At 26.3% G+C, this 16,455-nt stretch overlaps 5 protein-coding genes across 13 annotated transcripts; 2 read left to right on the top strand and 3 right to left on the bottom strand.

The window, feature by feature from the left end:
- Positions 1-833: 833 nt before the first annotated feature.
- On the bottom strand, positions 834-8,200 carry LOC118442642 (uncharacterized). Of its 4 annotated transcripts, none has more exons than XM_085663527.1 (14): positions 8,059-8,200; positions 7,725-7,809; positions 6,394-6,658; positions 5,726-5,870; positions 5,399-5,598; positions 5,181-5,287; positions 4,716-4,937; positions 3,993-4,196; positions 3,562-3,900; positions 3,369-3,467; positions 2,888-3,267; positions 2,596-2,710; positions 2,251-2,370; positions 834-1,413 (listed from the first exon to the last, which is right to left on the bottom strand). In XM_085663527.1, exons 2-14 carry the CDS (start codon positions 7,797-7,799, stop codon positions 1,213-1,215), a joined length of 2,472 nt encoding a protein of 823 aa, XP_085519653.1. In that variant the 5' UTR covers positions 7,800-7,809; positions 8,059-8,200; the 3' UTR covers positions 834-1,212. The 4 variants fall into 4 exon arrangements, with proteins under 4 accessions (XP_085519653.1, XP_035724398.2, XP_035724399.2 ...); XM_035868505.2 differs by having other exon boundaries at positions 835-1,413; positions 2,251-2,415; XM_035868506.2 differs by lacking the exon at positions 8,059-8,200 and having other exon boundaries at positions 835-1,413; positions 2,251-2,415; positions 6,394-6,674.
- fh (frataxin) lies at positions 8,065-9,137 on the bottom strand. Of its 3 annotated transcripts, XM_085663528.1 has the most exons (4): positions 8,827-9,137; positions 8,608-8,731; positions 8,315-8,521; positions 8,065-8,228 (listed from the first exon to the last, which is right to left on the bottom strand). In XM_085663528.1, exons 1-4 carry the CDS (start codon positions 9,051-9,053, stop codon positions 8,199-8,201), a joined length of 588 nt encoding a protein of 195 aa, XP_085519654.1. In that variant the 5' UTR covers positions 9,054-9,137; the 3' UTR covers positions 8,065-8,198. The 3 variants fall into 3 exon arrangements, with proteins under 3 accessions (XP_085519654.1, XP_035724425.2, XP_035724426.2); XM_035868532.2 differs by lacking the exon at positions 8,065-8,228 and having other exon boundaries at positions 8,267-8,521; XM_035868533.2 differs by lacking the exon at positions 8,065-8,228 and having other exon boundaries at positions 8,267-8,521; positions 8,608-8,728.
- A 163-nt stretch (positions 9,138-9,300) lies between these two features.
- Taf11 (TATA-box binding protein associated factor 11) lies at positions 9,301-10,717 on the top strand. The gene is made up of 6 exons (XM_035868524.2): positions 9,301-9,519; positions 9,607-9,756; positions 9,891-10,156; positions 10,239-10,326; positions 10,420-10,516; positions 10,584-10,717. The coding sequence occupies exons 2-6, from the start codon at positions 9,610-9,612 to the stop codon at positions 10,715-10,717; spliced, it is 732 nt and encodes a 243-aa protein (XP_035724417.1). The 5' UTR covers positions 9,301-9,519; positions 9,607-9,609.
- A 172-nt stretch (positions 10,718-10,889) lies between these two features.
- LOC118442650 (uncharacterized) lies at positions 10,890-13,040 on the top strand. 4 transcript variants are annotated; one of them, XR_014983484.1, is made up of 6 exons: positions 10,890-11,023; positions 11,405-11,673; positions 11,802-12,042; positions 12,176-12,403; positions 12,692-12,719; positions 12,891-13,002. XR_014983484.1 is itself a non-coding variant. In XM_035868531.2 (6 exons), exons 2-6 carry the CDS (start codon positions 11,449-11,451, stop codon positions 12,914-12,916), a joined length of 639 nt encoding a protein of 212 aa, XP_035724424.1. In that variant the 5' UTR covers positions 10,922-11,043; positions 11,405-11,448; the 3' UTR covers positions 12,917-13,040. The 4 variants fall into 4 exon arrangements, 2 of the variants coding, with proteins under 2 accessions (XP_035724424.1, XP_035724422.1); XR_004838438.2 differs by having other exon boundaries at positions 10,922-11,043; XM_035868531.2 differs by having other exon boundaries at positions 10,922-11,043; positions 12,176-12,294; positions 12,891-13,040.
- A 459-nt stretch (positions 13,041-13,499) lies between these two features.
- On the bottom strand, positions 13,500-14,620 carry Blos4 (biogenesis of lysosome-related organelles complex 1 subunit 4). Its single transcript, XM_035868535.2, has 4 exons — positions 14,374-14,620; positions 14,207-14,278; positions 13,897-14,118; positions 13,500-13,829 (listed from the first exon to the last, which is right to left on the bottom strand). The coding sequence occupies exons 1-4, from the start codon at positions 14,455-14,457 to the stop codon at positions 13,734-13,736; spliced, it is 474 nt and encodes a 157-aa protein (XP_035724428.2). The 5' UTR covers positions 14,458-14,620; the 3' UTR covers positions 13,500-13,733.
- Between the last annotated feature and the right edge of the window lie 1,835 nt (positions 14,621-16,455).

Raw genomic sequence — 16,455 nt, 5'->3', positions numbered from 1 at the left:
CAAAAGAAAATCGTCATTTGGAAACTTCAAAACCAATTGCTCCTATAATTAATTATCTAATTTATTTGTATTAATGGTAAACCATAAAAGATAATATAATTCATGTAACAAAATCTTGAATGGACATATGAAATGCATTTTATCGTACGTTATATTCATTTTTTATTTGTCGATTAAACGATTGATACAATAGCTTTCCATTAGATAAGAGGATTGTCGTTAATTAAGTAGAAACTTGCATACATAAATAGTCCTGTGTAAAACTTTATATACCTAATCGTTACTATCTGCTGCTTGTTTTCATTCTGAAAGCTAAAATAGTGTTTCGTTTTAGCGAAAAAAAAAAGGGCGTCTGGCCTAAATACCCGTCGATTATGAAGAAACAAATCTTTTTTATTCTTCCTTTCTTTTCATTTGTTTTTCTTTTTTTTTTCTTCTACATTTTTTTTTTTTTTTTTTTTTTTAATTCTTTCTCGAAAATAAAATAAAAATAAATCTTCTTCTCGCAAATTCTCATCATTCCGTTGAAACATTTCACATAAAAAATTCGATGTATATCTTCAAAAACGTCCATTAAATGAATATAAATAAAAAAAAAAATTATATATATATATACATATATATGTGCCAAAAAAGAAAAAAAAGAAAAAAAAATAGAAAGAAAAATGTATATGAATAGAAGAAAAATCAATAAAGGTATGAGGTATTTGATTTCTTTTTCAAAGCAGCAATTACGTTGTCATGATACATTACGTTTATTTATTTATTTATTTATTTATTTTATTTTTTTTTTTTTTATTTCTTTCTCTTCAAAAAAGAGAAATATACATAAGTACATAAGCGACGTCTTTCTCCAGATTATTATATGTATACCCTTGAGTAGTGATATATCTATTATTAAAATAATCATTCGTCAAAGTTTATCATTATCTATTCTATACGACAAATAAAGAAGTTGAGAAAAGAATGAAGAAAAAATTTTGACGAGTTTTTAAATCCTCCAATCGAAATTATTTCAATGATATTTAATTGAATGATTGAGGTGTGTGCGTGTTTTAGAGAAAAAGAAAAAGAGAAAAAGAAAGTAAGTTATATTACATTTTATCGTTACTCCTTTCTTTTTTTTTTTTTTTTTTTAAGTAGATACGAAAGTAAATAAGATAGTTAATGTATATGTGTGTCTGTGTATATATCTTTTTGTCGATTAAGCCCTTATTTAAAACGAGTAGATCGTACGGATGAAGAACAAAGTCGTTTAATCGAATTGACCACTTCTCTCTCCTCCTGAGATAGCTCACCAACATTCTTGAATTCCGGACGAGCGAGGGTTTGGCTACGAGCGCGTTCCACATTCACGGATAATGGCATTGTCAATACCTTCTTCCAATTCGTTGATTCGTAATTAGTTAGAAACTGAAAGTACGAAAGCTTTATGTAATCTCCGATGTAATGCCGAAAGAATGATTTGTCCTATTCCTTTCTTTCTGTCTTTTCTTATTCTTTTCCTTCTTTTTTTTTTCTTCCAATGAATAAATTTCAATCAAAGCGAACTCCTTAAATGCGTGATATTAAGGAAAAAAAAAGAGAAAAAGAAAAAGAAGAAAAGAAAAAAAGAGAAGAAGAAAGGAGAGTAAGAAAATTAATTGAAAAAGTTTACACGCGAATATGATTTTAATTGATCTTTCTTCAAGGTCACAATCGATTTTGTATTTTTTTTTTTTTTTTTTTTTTTTTTTTAATTCTTTCCTTTTTTTCTTTTTCTTCTTCTTCTTCTTCTTCCTCTCTTTCTATCACGAAGTTTTTTGTAATCTTTTTATAATAGTCCCTTATATTTCTTTTTTTTTTTTTTTTTTTTGTAAAATTTAATTTTTAATTTGAATTATATGCACTAATATATGCACTAAATCTAAAAGTGATTATAATTGAAATGAGACGATATCAAACGTTAATTTACATATAAATTTTTTCGTATCCTTATGAATGCTTTTTTTTCTCTTTTCTTAATTTTTCTACAAAAATTTTAAATCTTTTTACAATAAAAAAAAAAAAAAAAAAAAAAAAGAAAAAAGAGATGCCTTACCTATTACAACAATTATTTATAAATCAATCGAATGTGTATTTGTATTAACGCACTTAAAGGGAGTCTCACGTGTGGTTAAAATACACCCAGTAAACCTGTATTATAATTTTTGCCCTCTCATGCATCTAATCAGGATACCATCGCCTTTTACTATTCGCACGAATGCCTACCTGATCAAAATCAGTATCTTCGATGTGAAACATGATATGGGTTAGCGGTTTTGCCTTCAATGGAATTTCGGAGAAATCGATTAAATCCGGCTGTGGGTTGCTCCCTTCGTTCCACAGTCCCTTTAACACCCAATCGGAAGCACGTAGGAGATACTCGTGTGTTATCTGTGTGATAAAAAAAGAAAGAGAGAGAGAGAGAGAGAGAGAGAGAGAGAGAGAGAGAGAGAGAGAGAGAGAGAAACAAAAAAGGAGAAGATAAATAACAACAAAAAAATTGTTGTTAATAAAACGAAGAGAGTTATTGATTAGGATGAAGAAAAAAAATTATATGAGATAAGAACTAACTTTTAAAGATTGTCTTCCCGTATCAGTAAACAACAATTCGTCGGTGTATGTTTCTATGATACGAGTCATGTCTTTTAATTTGTCGCATTTAGAACTTCGATGCGTTCCTTTAACACTGCATTAAATAATAATAATAATTATTATTATTTTTCCATGCAAACAATTGTATAATATAATTATGAATAATTATAATCATTATTAGATTATTATTATTATTATTATTATTATTATTATTATTATTATTATTATTATTATTATTATTATTATTGAGGAATTATCCGATTATTTGTACCTGTCTTCAATCACTTGCGTAAAATAATCGATCTGTGCAGTATGTTTGTTATCCTCGTCGATGCTACATATTGCTTCAGCAAGTGCATTCGATGCAGTTATTTTATCATGCGGATTAAATGTGCCAGACTCTAAGTTGATTTCTACTGAAGTTTTGCTCTGTATATCCGTTTGATCGTTTGTCGCGATATCGAGAAAACTTGAATATAAGGCAGCAGAGAAAATTTGAAGAAATACGGAACCACCAAGAGGATGACACCGAGCTGGTATATTTTTGTTAAGAGTTAATAATGTTCGCAAAATTGTCATTGGTATGGTAACGTGTAATTCAGTGAAACAGGTTAGCGTTAATGACATCGCCTGATATATGCTTGCACCTGTCTTATTTAAAATGATACAAATTATATAGATAGCTTATAAAAATAATTGTTTTTTTTTTTCTTTTTTTTCCCATAAAAAAAATACGATAATACGACAATTACCTTGACGGCATCCAAAAGGGTCTCTACTATTGGTGACATCGTACTTATCAAAGGTACCATAAGTGCATTTAACCATGGTGGTCTCGATTGATTCCAAACCTTTATATAAAAAAGAAAGAAGGAAAGAAAAAGAAAATGAAACTTAACAGTGATCACGAAAATAATTCACGAGATTGTTATCTTTAATGAATACCTGCTGCCTATCGAGATAATTAGCCCAATTCGGATCCTTCTTCAAAGCAGGCATAATTACATCCTCAGGATCGTTAACGATAATAGCAAGAATATACGTCAGACTGAAAAGACCTAAATTCGGTGATATCGTTGATAATTTTTTACAGCCCGATTCTTGGCACAAAAATCCACCGCAATTTTTTTCATTATACAATTCGTTTTTATTATTTCCTTTTTTGTGTGTTGACTCGTTTTTTTTCATTATTAAGGAATTTTGATCGGAAGTAAAGCCAACGCATTTACGTACCAACATATTCAATAACATCTTTGCAACTACGTAATTGTTCATTGATATCACCTGAATGAATTAGGAAAGTTTCGTGACGATCTCTTTCTTTTTTTTTTTTTTCCTTTTTAATTGACAACGAAAAATATAAAATAGTCAATTACTTTCATCAATTGTGGCCAATTGGGCTGCGGTTGATTCCTAAGTATATTCAATTCCAAAATCACGATTCTATCTTCGGTTAGATCGTCTAACTGTACGTCTAAATTAGATCTACCTAACAAATGTGGAACGCATATTAATATCCAAGGAGAAGGACCACGTCGTTGTTGTAATATTTGTAAATTTTCCAATCCGTTACGATAAGCCTAAAATTTAAGAAGATTAACTCTAAAACATACATATGTGTGTACATAAAATGCATAAACAATTGAGAATATTTAAGTACTTTGTTTTGAATTTACGAACTAGCAAAGTATATTCGAAGTGTGAACTCGCAAAGCACCAAGACAAATAGAAATACGAGAAATCGATTTGAAAAATATTTGCATAATAAGCAATCGACAATTCGACAAATCGACATTTACCACGATACAACATTCAACAATGTAGCGTTTAATGTAGTAGTAGTCGTTATTTAAATTCTCAACAAAGTTCAATCGATAGACCTCTGGAAGTTTAACATTTTCAAAATTAATGATATTTACGTTCGTGCAATGCAATTATCAATTAATAATCGTATTCGATGACCTTTGAGAGCTTATTGAAAATTTGGGAAAGAATATATAACGTTAAAAAAAAAAAAAAAAAAGAAAAAAAATAAAAGATATACATATATATTATTATTAATATTTTAATTAGATTTATAAAATTAAATTATTTTCTACCTGATACAAATCTTCCAATGGTGTACCACGAAATAATAAGCAAACGAGCAACTCGTTACATTTAGCATGCACATCCCTTATAACAGTTGGTAATTTATTCGATTGGATACCTATCATCTCTTCACTCTCAGTGCAGGCAGCTAAAGTGAGATATCCAGTGCAACAGAGAACGTTGAATGCATCTGTCCAAAATTGTTCGGATCTAGCCAACGTAGGTCGACCCTAACACATATATGTATATATAATAATAAAAATATAATAAACAGCTATATATTAAATAATCAAAATAAAATAATTTATATATATATATATATATATATATATATGTCATAATAAAAATAATATACATTTATTTTTTATACAATCATCATACAACAGGGTTGCAGATAAAAATGAAAGATAACGTTTACCTATTTTAAAATATTCGGATTGTATATTTTTTTTTTTTTTTTTAAACAATCTTACATAAATAAATCGAGTTACGATGATAGACAGAGACTCGTTTAACATCCCCATAAATACACGTTGTGCCATTTGCGGGGGTACAGTTTCCCATAAATCTGCTCTTGTTCCTAAACACAAGTTTTCATACGAAAAAAAAATCTTTATTATGTTCTATTTTTTTTATTTTCTTCTTGCTTTCTGTATTTTTATTTTTTGTCTTCGTTACGTTTACAATTTACCTTGCATATAAAGCCACCACATTTGTATTACGAAAGAACATCTTTCCTTTTCGAAGAAGGACTTATTACTATGCCAATCGAGAGAATCAGCTTCATTGAGTATATATAAAGAGATTAAACGGCAATGTAAGTCAAGTAATCTTTCTGCGACAGCTTCTGTCATTTCTTGATAAGACTTGTAACAATTATTTATTTTCTCGCTTTGTGTGTGATAATGGAAAAATTAAAAAAAAAAAAAGAAAAAAGTATTAAACCAATTGCATTTGAAGCGTGTATAAAAAAAAAAAGAAAAAAGAAAAAAAATGACCAAGATTATAACGAGAGTACCTTATTCCGGTAGAGACGACATTTTTAACATGCTGATTGTAACACCAAAGACAATTTTTTATCAATGCCGCTGCTCCTAACGTAGCCGTAAGAACGGTCAAATCAGCATGATCCAGACACTCCTGTATCAACGTATGCAAATGTTCTGAAAATATTTATAGATCGTACAGAGAAGATTATTGTTAAATTAATCTAATCGATCATAATAACATTATTTAATTTATTCGATAACAATAAATTATTTGTATCCGTTTTACGATATAAATGATTATTATTCGATTAATTTTCACAGAAGGAAGAGATGCATTGCTATAGCCGAAATTATTTTGGTGGATTTATTAAATGAATCGAAAACTGGATGAGTTCTCTCTCTTAAAAAAAAAAAAAAAAAAAAAAAAAGAAAAAAAGAAAAAAATCCTTTGAAAATTTTGTTCACAAATCTGTGATAAAAAAAAACAAAAGTGTATCTTATATACTCGACCCATTTCTATATTCTGAAATTTTGTAAATAATTCATGTATTGTAAACAAGTCATGTACAGAAGGGATGAATTATATGATGGAAACATAATTAATGTATCAAAAAAAAAAAAAAAATAATCGAGTATAATTAATGTAATATAGAAAAATTCTGTAATAATAATTTATGTAAATATTAGATAAATATACCGAGCAATTGATCGGCTGTATCGACGACCATATGAACAAATTCGGTCGGTAGAATATTTTTAACGACTCCATCGTTCGTGTCGATTTCCGTTGTAGTTTTGCATTTGACATTGCTTAATCCTGAAGGCTTTTTAAATGTGATCAAAAATTCAGCCTCCCACCACATAACTATTTTAATTGCTGCAAACGAGGCGTGCCTTGGAAAATCGAGTTTTCCACCGCTGACGCGAATGCACAAAGCTTCTCTCAGTACTGTCTGCATCTCCTACACACGCAAATAACTACGTACTTTGAAATGTTTATTGAGAGAAAAAGAGAGAGAGAGAAAGAGAGAGAGAGAGAAAAAAAAAAACAAGAAATCTTTATTTCCCTTAAAAACTTTTTCCTATTTTACGTTTACAAATTCAATTCTAATTTGACGTTAACGTTACTTTATTATGCGCGTCATTGACAAAACGATCTAAACGATCGATTTGCATTTATTTGCAGATATTAACAATAATAACAACAACAACGATAATCACAGAAGCTTAAATGTCTTAGTTTTTTGAACATAAACGTATAGATATAAACTAACAAGAAGATAAGGGTATCTTATTTAAACGATGGCAAAGCGTGCTGATTTAATTACACGCTATACGTCTGAATGCACAGCCTTTGTTAACGAAGCGAGTTAGGGGTTGTTTATACACGAAAATTTATATTCGTATATAAAAGACGAAACGAACATTTTGTTTTCCCGATGAAATTTCTTTCCCTGTATTCGCATATGATTTCTTTTTTTTTTTTCTTTTTCTTTTTTTTTTCTCTCTTTTCTCTTCTTTACGATCCAATAATTTATTGTCCATGACGTTGAACTTATTATATCAAAGGATATTTGGTTTACTAATTGCCACGTTTATAAGTGATTTCCAAATGTACATGTGTAAATAAAATAAGCTTCATCTTCGAGGAATTATATCTCTCAAATAATTATTGTATGGAACGCCTACGCAAGCGAACGAACGAACGAACTAACGAACGTACGTACGTACGAACAAACGAATGAACGAACTCATTAGCATTAACCAAAGGTACTTGGTATTATATAATTTTTTAATAATAAGTATTTATTTGAATTTCATTGTAATTCGTCTTAGTCATATTGCGCCGAATGGAAAACGGAACGAATTAAAATGATGGTAGCCGATTAATTAATTTAAAAGGAATAATGATAAATGATAAATATGGACCTACATATTTCGTTAATTATCAAATAAATATGATTGATCAAAATCAAATATACGAAAATAATAGAAATTGATCTATTATTAATTAATTTCGATTATTACCTGATAATATTGCATGTCCCGTTGCAATAAAATTCTAACGCGATCTACTAAGTTCCCATCTTCCATAATCTCCATGGCTGTTTATCTATCAAAAAAGTCAAAACTTTTTATCGGAAATATTCTAATTGATTTATTAGTACTATTATATTTACATTTAAATAAGTATACAGTTTTAATATTACAAATAGATCTTGTGTTAAATAAATTACGTAAGCTTTTATACTAATTGATATATATGTATATATATATTATTGTTTAAAGTGAACTATACTATAAATAAATAAGTAAATAATTAAACGCATAATATAATTACAATATCTTTCAAAATACTTACATGTTATGTTTTCAATAATGTTCATCGAATTATCTCTTATGTAGTTGCTAATTTAGTTTCATAAATATTATGTAAACATATTTATGGTATTCTACTATGTATCCATTTGGTAAATATACGTTATCATACATGAATATAAATTATTTTCTAAAATTGGCAGTTTCTATATACTTAATACACAAAAATATATTGATATCAGTATATTGATATTTTTATATTATTCTTTACCACTGTAAGAACATTTGTCAAAACATACTTTCTTTTTTACAATAGATGATATTTCATCGTTTAAAAGCTCGTGTAAAGTTTTATCATCATACTTATAAACCCATTTACCCTTTACAAAATCATAACGTTTTGGTCCGGATGTCGGAGAAGAAAGCCAAATTTGCCTGTTTGGTGTTTGTCTATTTATAACGTATGTGCCATATGGATTGCCAAATTTAGCAGTCAATACTCCATCCTAAATCATAAATGTTTACTTAATATTAACAAATAAAGAATATATTTTTTCTCTTTTTATAAGATTAACCATATTCTATTACATACTCCATAAGAAACATCTGAATCTTCCAAATGCGTAGCTTCTTCAATCACATCCTCAAAATATTCTGTTAAGGATTCAAGAGTTGTATCTGAAATCTTTTCAAATTCTACAAGAGTAAGATTTCTACTAAAAAAAAAAAATTACAAATTAATTAGTATAATGTAATATTTTTCCTACAGTTTATATGTATATATATATATATATATTTTTTTTATACTTACTCTAAGTTCATATAATCAACTTGTGAACTATACAAATTAAGAGGTACATGAAATAACAAATTGTTTTTACTATTTATATATCTTGTAGAATATAGTTTATCATAACCTCCAACATTGTTTTTATAGTTAATTGAAATGTGTCTTGATAAAATGTTATGCTTAATTTTAGCTGATAATTTATTCGATACTTTTCTTAATACGGTAGATTGTATCACTGCTTGAAACATGATCTATTTCTATGAAATTTATCGTATCGATCAAACAAATCATTCAAAGTATTAAGTGAAAACTATGCGACAAATCACATAAGAATTCTTTTAAGAATTTTGTTAGAGCACGTGGTTAACATCAAAACTAACGTATTTACGAATAATACTTACCGATAGTTGATAAGTAAGGTATCTATATATATATTGTAGATATTTACAAATGTTTTGTTCTAATTCCTGATAACATTAACGTAACAATCTATTTCTAATAATATTTTACTAATATCAAACTGATAAACTAAATCTATACGTAACATATTATTTACAGTATGAATTTCATTTCCTTAATTTAAATCAGTTTCTGAATTTTTAAAGTTACAAAGCTTATAGCTTTTATTTAATGGTTAACATTTTTAATAGACAAACGTTATAAGTGAAGAAATGTTTAATTTTTATACCACATAAGATCTGACATTATTAATAGGTATATTTTAATTTGTTCTAAATATTTTATCTAATAATTTATCAGATATTTTTGAACGTTTGTTCGTTAAAAATTATGATATTTTAGAAAATGGATAACCTATTTGGTAAAGAAGACTCTGGAAATGAAAGTGAGCATGTTGAGATAGATGATAAAGATGAAAAATTTAATATTTCACAAAATTCTACAACGTCTAAGGATATTGAAAATATGGACGTAGATGGTTTACCAATAAAGGTAAATTATTATTATTAGGTTATAATAATAATAATAATAATAATAATAATAATAATAATAATAATAAGTATTATAATTAAATTAAGATATAAGTTCATATAATCAATGTGTTACAATCAGTATATTTATTTTAGGGAGAACTGGATGCTATGAGTTCTCAATCTCAATCGGACGCTGAAGAAGTAGGTTCTAATTCTATATGTATGACAATGGATGATCAATTGGAAATAGTAAAGCACGAAATTGAAATAGAAAATAAAGAAGAAGAACCAAGTACAGAAGATATTTTTGGCAATGATATTATGTTACCTCACGTTAATCACACTAGTATTAAAGAAAGAAGAGAAAGTAAAGAAAAAAGTAAAAAAGAGTTAGAAGAGGAGGAAAGGGAGAAAATGCAGTAAATATATTTGTTTTATATTATAAATATATACAAGAAAAATATTGTTGTAGCATTTTTTTTTACAAATTTTATGTTTTAGAGTACTTGTTTCTAATTTTACGGAAGATCAGTTAGACAGATATGAAATGTATAGGCGAGCTGCATTTCCAAAAGCAGCTATAAAGAGGGTAAATATAAAAAATTATAAAATAATGATATCCTATAATAATATTATATATGTATATATTTATATATATAATATATTCTTTTCTGTATATCAGATTATGCAAACTATAACAGGTTGTTCTGTATCACAGAATGTTGTTATAGCAATGTCAGGTATTGCTAAAGTATTTGTTGGTGAAATTGTAGAAGAAGGTAAAGTCATTAATCTTATATAAGTTTATAAATAATAATTTTATTTAATAATCACAAATTATTGTAGCTTTAGATGTAATGGAAGCTAATGGTGAAACAGGACCATTACAACCCAAACATTTAAGGGAAGCAGTTCGTAGATTAAGACTTCAGGGTCAAATACCAAATGGACGTGCACATAAAGCATTCTTTAGATTATAGATAATATTATTTCTTCTCATACTATGTAAGTTTATATACAGATGATATAATAGTAATGGGGGATAGTATTTTCCCGTCCCAATTGTAATTCATATTTTATCCGTACATGTCGCTGAAGTCAGCTAACATAACCATACTTTATGGAATACGGAAAGATGGCGGACAATATAATATTTGTTTTAATATTCTTTTGAACTATATATAAAAATTTCTCGTTAAGAAAAAAAACATGTGTTCTTAAAAATAAATATAATTATTACTTTATCATACATGTAAAAGATTTTTATATCCAAGAGATTATATAATGTAAAAAATTTGCTATATTCGTAAGATTTGTCTTTTTATATTTTTTGGTTAACTTTTATTAAATGATATTATATACTAAAATTACGATTTTTCTCTCTCTCTTTCTCTCTCTCTCTCTTTCTCTTTCTCTTGCGTTTTATTTATTTATTTTGCTACACCTGAGAGAAATTTTTGTATCTAATATTGTATCTAAAATATATATGTAGAACATATAATATATAAGTTGATAATATATATGGAAAAAAAAACAAAGTGATTTGTGATTTTTTTAGAGATAACTTCTCTCTATAATTAATTCAATGAAATATTATAATGTCATACTATTGTTTGTTTCACACTTGTAACCTGTTATACTTACCAACAACCTTACAACTTTTATAGAATGTTTAGTCGCGAATGCATCGCACGAACGAACGAAACATGATATGCAAGTGCTCTCTGCGTTATTGTTGACGCATTGTTTAAGTTGTGTAATATTACAGGGTATAGATGATAAACTTATGTTAAATAAATTCGATGATATTAAATTTTGGAAGAAATGTATACCTAAAATATATAAGAACATTAATGTCTGTGTCAAAGATAATTGCACGTTACAAAGATCTAATCATTCATTAACAAATCAATTTACATTTTCTCATAGGCAAAAAGTAAGCTCTCATAAAGAATAATATTAGACAAATATTTTATTGAAAATATTTTCTTAATTTAATTGAAAATAAAATAGAAAGTAATACTTTTAATATTGGATACTTTAAAATATATATCATACTTACAGATGTTTCTTATTAAATCAAAATCAAAACATTCCTATACACTGCAAAAATATATTCGTCCATTTGAGAAATATCATCATCAACGAAAATTACTTATTTATGGTGAACGAGATATTTCTGAATATTTTTCTACATATAAAAAGAATTCGAAAAGACACGTGAAAGCAATTACATCTCAATATTATCATTTACGACAAAGAAAACAGAGTGATAATGAAGATGATGAAGAACCTGACAAAGAATGTAATATAAATTAATGAAAGGATCATATAAATGATATATTTGCTATTGTGTTGTATTTAATTTTGTTTTTTTTTTGTTTTTGCTTTATGCAAAATAGAATATACAAAGGTTTTAAATATATTTTTTATTTTAGATTTAGATGATTGGGACGATTGGGGTACTTGGAGCCCTTGTAGTGTAACATGTGGATGTGGACAACAAGTTCGTTGGCGTCATTGCATAACTGATGATTGCATTAAAGGATTAAAAAAAGTACAAATAAAGACTTGTCATCTTAGACCGTGCGATAAAGGTTTCTTAAGTTGGCTGGGTATTAAGCTTTAACAAAAATTAAAATCAAAGGAATGAAGTCTGTAATTAGGTGTTTACAATTTAACAAGTTATTAATGTTCTTTCATGCTTATCATGTTTATTGTTGAACATATTAAAATTTCTATTATTTTATAATTTTATATTTATACTTAATAATACTTTTTGATGAATAATCATTATAATAAAACTAGTGATATGACCATAATAATTATTGAATAATATGAAAAATTTTTAATGTATATGCATAGGGAATTATTAATTACATAAGAAATAATATATTGTCATAATTTTATTTATATAAAATATATGGAACAGACAATATTCAAATCTTTTGCAGGTACCAAAAGGGAAAGAAGAAAATAAAGGTTATTTATAATAATACAATATATACATTAATAGCATTTATTTATTTACATTATTTCCATAATATGAATAATTAATTATATATTTATTATGATCTAATTAATGAAATATTTTAATTATGACATATTAATATATGACATTTAATTAATTTGCTCTATGTTTTAAATTTTCAGATCGATTATCCAGTGTCGATCATTAAAAAGTTTCGACATAGTCATAGCACAATATCGAATTTATAACATGATTTTGGATTTCGAGAGGAATGTGAGAGAGAAGATACTATTAATTTTTAATCAGTGTCTATATTCGGTCAAGAAATAGATGTAAGTAATTATAATTTTATAAATTATCAATTATTATTCGTTTAAGTTCTTCCTAATGAATATCATTGCTCGTAAATTTTTTTATTGGAATAAAAATTATCCATCCTTTATACTATCAAAATGAATATGTCAATAAGGTTATATTTATTTTATCTTATTGTATTTTGTCTAATCTTTATTTAATACTTTATTATTAAGAACTTTCAATGAATAAAGAATATTTTTCCTTTTTTTCATTATATTTTAATTCTCTATTGGAAGAATATATAGATAACCTAGAATTTCTTTTTATCATCAAAGCTAATGTTTTGGAAAGAATATGATTTGTATAATAAAATTATAGAAAAGTTTTGAAGATAAAATATCTTATGTTTGGTTAATCAAAACATAATAATAACATAAATAATATCAATAATAATAATAATATTAATATAAAATAATATTACTCACAATAAATAGATAGATTAATAAATACAATTTTAATACATTTTATAGTTTTGCTATAGGAAATGTATAAGAAAAAACATAAAAATATAAATATAAAAATTTTGGCCATGGAATTTTAATTGTAAATCATATATATTCTAAAAAAAAATGTTTAAATCTAAAGTTCATATTATAGAAAGTAAATTTTTCTAATTGCTTTTTAAAAAAGTTTAAATTTAGAATCACTTGGTCATGGAAGACATTAATTTACTTCGCATTGAAATAATCTTCTGTTCTGTAAATTGTTGGAGGTTCAAATGTTTGCTGCTGTTTGTTCCCTATCACAGATTCTTGGTTTTTTTTCTGTAAGAAGATTCTATATAAGGAGTAAAATCTTACTTGTTAAATGTCAGATACAATTTATACTTACAAAAAAAGATAATGGATTAAGAATACCAAAAAATCTATCCGTAACACCCAATTCAGCTTCCGCAGTGTCAACAGCTGTTTCTAATGCTGTCAAACTTACATTAGCTGCTATAAGGACGTGTTCAAGTGCATCTATTTTTCTACAAAGTGTTACTAATTCTTTCTGCATATGTCGTATCCTTGGAATGTGTTCATTCATACATTCTGAACTTTCAGCTTGAACCTATGTAAAAGGAAATGATATTATAGATAACTAAGATATATTTAATAATCAACTAAATCAAATAGTTTTAATTTTATCTCATTCTAACCATTGCAACAATTGATTGAAATTCTTCTAAACGTATCATAACATCTTCTATTGTTTCATGAAATTGTTTCATCTAAAAATAAAGAAATAAATTTAAATTAGAGATATATGTATATTATAGATTATATATGTTTACATGATTTAAAGGTTATAAAACATATTGCTCGCCTTAACGGACAAGTTGACTTTCGCATAATCTGCATAATCCTTTGCTAATTCTTCTATCATATTTTCATTATGTGAGGAAGACATGTTTTTGGAAATTTCAAAATAATAATAATACAATATATATAACGTTGAAAGAGATTGAATCTCTACACACTATTATTGACGTTAACACAGTGCCAATATACGCGCTTTCAAATGACAAATATCATTAATCGGGCAAAGAAACATTTAGAGTTTCTTAGTTTTAATACATATACATATACATATATATATATATATATATATATATGTATATATATATGCATGTATATATATATGTTTTTTTCTTTTATCCTCAATATAAAATTTCATTAGAGTCAGCTTTACTATGATTTCGATGCGCTTGCGCTTTGACAATTGTTAATGACATACTTTAATCGAGCGGGGATTTGAATATATCCTTTTCTTTTTATTTTTTTTTTTTTGCGTAACACGATAATACAAAAATATATTATTAAATTGTATTTAAGTTAACTAAGCCTCATTTACATATTTTTGTTATTACGAAATTTCTATTTTTAATGTTTTATCATCGAAGTGAACAACTTGTGGTGATTTGTCAAACAAAAAAAAAAAAAAAATTTTAATAATTATTATTTGCTTCTATTCTATATTCTATTTACGTATATACGTTCATACGTACATAGATATACGTAGTTATTATTTGTAATAATAATAAAATATACATTTATAATATTTATTTGTCAATAGTCGTAAATTGATCTATATTAATTTTTAACCTTTTCTCATTTTTCCTCTTAAGTGATTTTAGGTGCTTTCGAAACGGCATTCCGAACGTTTCAACAACATTTCTCCCTTTCACTTTATAACAGTCCTGTGTGTTTTTTTTTTAATATGCCTTTCTACACTTCTCCTTCTGGTACTCATAATACCATACATCTTCCTTTTATAATTACATTGTATTTTTATGGTAATCTGTCATCATATAATTATTTTTATTTTAAAAGAAAAGAAAAGGAAAAAAGAAAAAGAAAAAAAATATATGTATATATATATATATATATATATATATATATATATATATATAAAACACAAAATTTATTACACAATTTATTACACAAAAAATATTATATGAAAATTTTAGGTAGTAGGAATAATTAAATCTAATTACAGTATTTTTACATGATTGTTCGTTAGCTCGTATTTTGTTGATTGAAAAATAAATGTCGATTGTATATGAAAATATATATTTACGTTATTTCACGCGAAGTTAACACGAGTTGAATGATCATCGATTATATGCTTTATGTATGATAAAGACCTTTTATATTTGACGTCATGAACTTTAATTGCAAGAATAGATGGCAATGAAATATGATTTGCAGCGACGTAAGAGGATAACGAAGATTACGTTTTTATGGGATCATCTAACGTAAAATCATGCTTTTTTTTTCTTTTTTTCCTATCTTATGGGAGATATAAATGTTATTACAGTTCAAATACACTCGTTCGATCGTTAATTAATTAATTCAATGAATAATTCATATTATGAAAAATATATGTATTAACTAAAGATTACGCTTTTAATTTTTCTACAAGTAGTTTTAATGATCATTTCAAAAATTTATTTCGACAACTTTGGATTTTTGTTTCCTTTTCTTTTTTTTTTTTTAATAATTATTAAATTAATTATTTTTTATTTTAATTATTAAATAATAGCTTATTGATCGAAATGTTCCATGGAGGGCCGAGAAGAGGATCTGCGTACTGTGAATAATATAATAGGAAGCATATAAAATACATGCATTAATACAACAGAAGTTAAATGACAAAACTTACGACGATTTAATGAGTTAGTTAAGTATACGGAATAATAAAATTTATGACGGTCTAATGACTTAATTAAGTATATATAATAGTAAGTAAAAGTTATAACGAGAATTTAATTAAGTTATAACTTAACCGATGATCTTTTCGACATTGTATAAAAGCGCTATTAATTTGGCTGAAACCATAAGCGAAAGTTAGTGAATCTAGGAAACAGTAGGACGTAACTGTAGTATAGATGTGGAATGAAAAATT

This window comes from Vespa mandarinia, chromosome 22, assembly GCF_050613455.1.
Source record: "Vespa mandarinia isolate Hongniang chromosome 22, ASM5061345v1, whole genome shotgun sequence".
Lineage (NCBI taxonomy): Eukaryota > Metazoa > Arthropoda > Insecta > Hymenoptera > Vespidae > Vespa > Vespa mandarinia.
This window is presented reverse-complemented; position numbering and strand designations above follow the sequence as displayed.

Coding starts and splice junctions, on each gene's coding strand:
- LOC118442642 (XM_035868505.2), bottom strand. CDS start 7,799: ATGGAGATTATGGAAGATGGGAACTTAGTAGATCGCGTTAGAATTTTA. Junction 6,659..7,724: donor GGGACATGCAATATTATCAG/GTAATAATCGAA, acceptor TTGCGTGTGTAG/GAGATGCAGACAGTACTGAG. Junction 5,871..6,393: donor TACAGCCGATCAATTGCTCG/GTATATTTATCT, acceptor AAATATTTTCAG/AACATTTGCATACGTTGATA.
- Blos4 (XM_035868535.2), bottom strand. CDS start 14,457: ATGTCTTCCTCACATAATGAAAATATGATAGAAGAATTAGCAAAGGAT. Junction 14,279..14,373: donor AAGTCAACTTGTCCGTTAAG/GCGAGCAATATG, acceptor CTTTATTTTTAG/ATGAAACAATTTCATGAAAC. Junction 14,119..14,206: donor TTCAATCAATTGTTGCAATG/GTTAGAATGAGA, acceptor CCTTTTACATAG/GTTCAAGCTGAAAGTTCAGA.
- fh (XM_035868532.2), bottom strand. CDS start 9,053: ATGTTTCAAGCAGTGATACAATCTACCGTATTAAGAAAAGTATCGAAT. Junction 8,732..8,826: donor GTTGATTATATGAACTTAGA/GTAAGTATAAAA, acceptor TTTTTTTTTTAG/TAGAAATCTTACTCTTGTAG. Junction 8,522..8,607: donor ATTCAGATGTTTCTTATGGA/GTATGTAATAGA, acceptor TTTATGATTTAG/GATGGAGTATTGACTGCTAA.
- Taf11 (XM_035868524.2), top strand. CDS start 9,610: ATGGATAACCTATTTGGTAAAGAAGACTCTGGAAATGAAAGTGAGCAT. Junction 9,757..9,890: donor TAGATGGTTTACCAATAAAG/GTAAATTATTAT, acceptor TATTTATTTTAG/GGAGAACTGGATGCTATGAG. Junction 10,517..10,583: donor TGGTGAAATTGTAGAAGAAG/GTAAAGTCATTA, acceptor AAATTATTGTAG/CTTTAGATGTAATGGAAGCT.
- LOC118442650 (XM_035868529.2), top strand. CDS start 11,449: ATGCAAGTGCTCTCTGCGTTATTGTTGACGCATTGTTTAAGTTGTGTA. Junction 11,674..11,801: donor CATTTTCTCATAGGCAAAAA/GTAAGCTCTCAT, acceptor TCATACTTACAG/ATGTTTCTTATTAAATCAAA. Junction 12,335..12,691: donor TCTTAGACCGTGCGATAAAG/GTTTCTTAAGTT, acceptor AATCTTTTGCAG/GTACCAAAAGGGAAAGAAGA.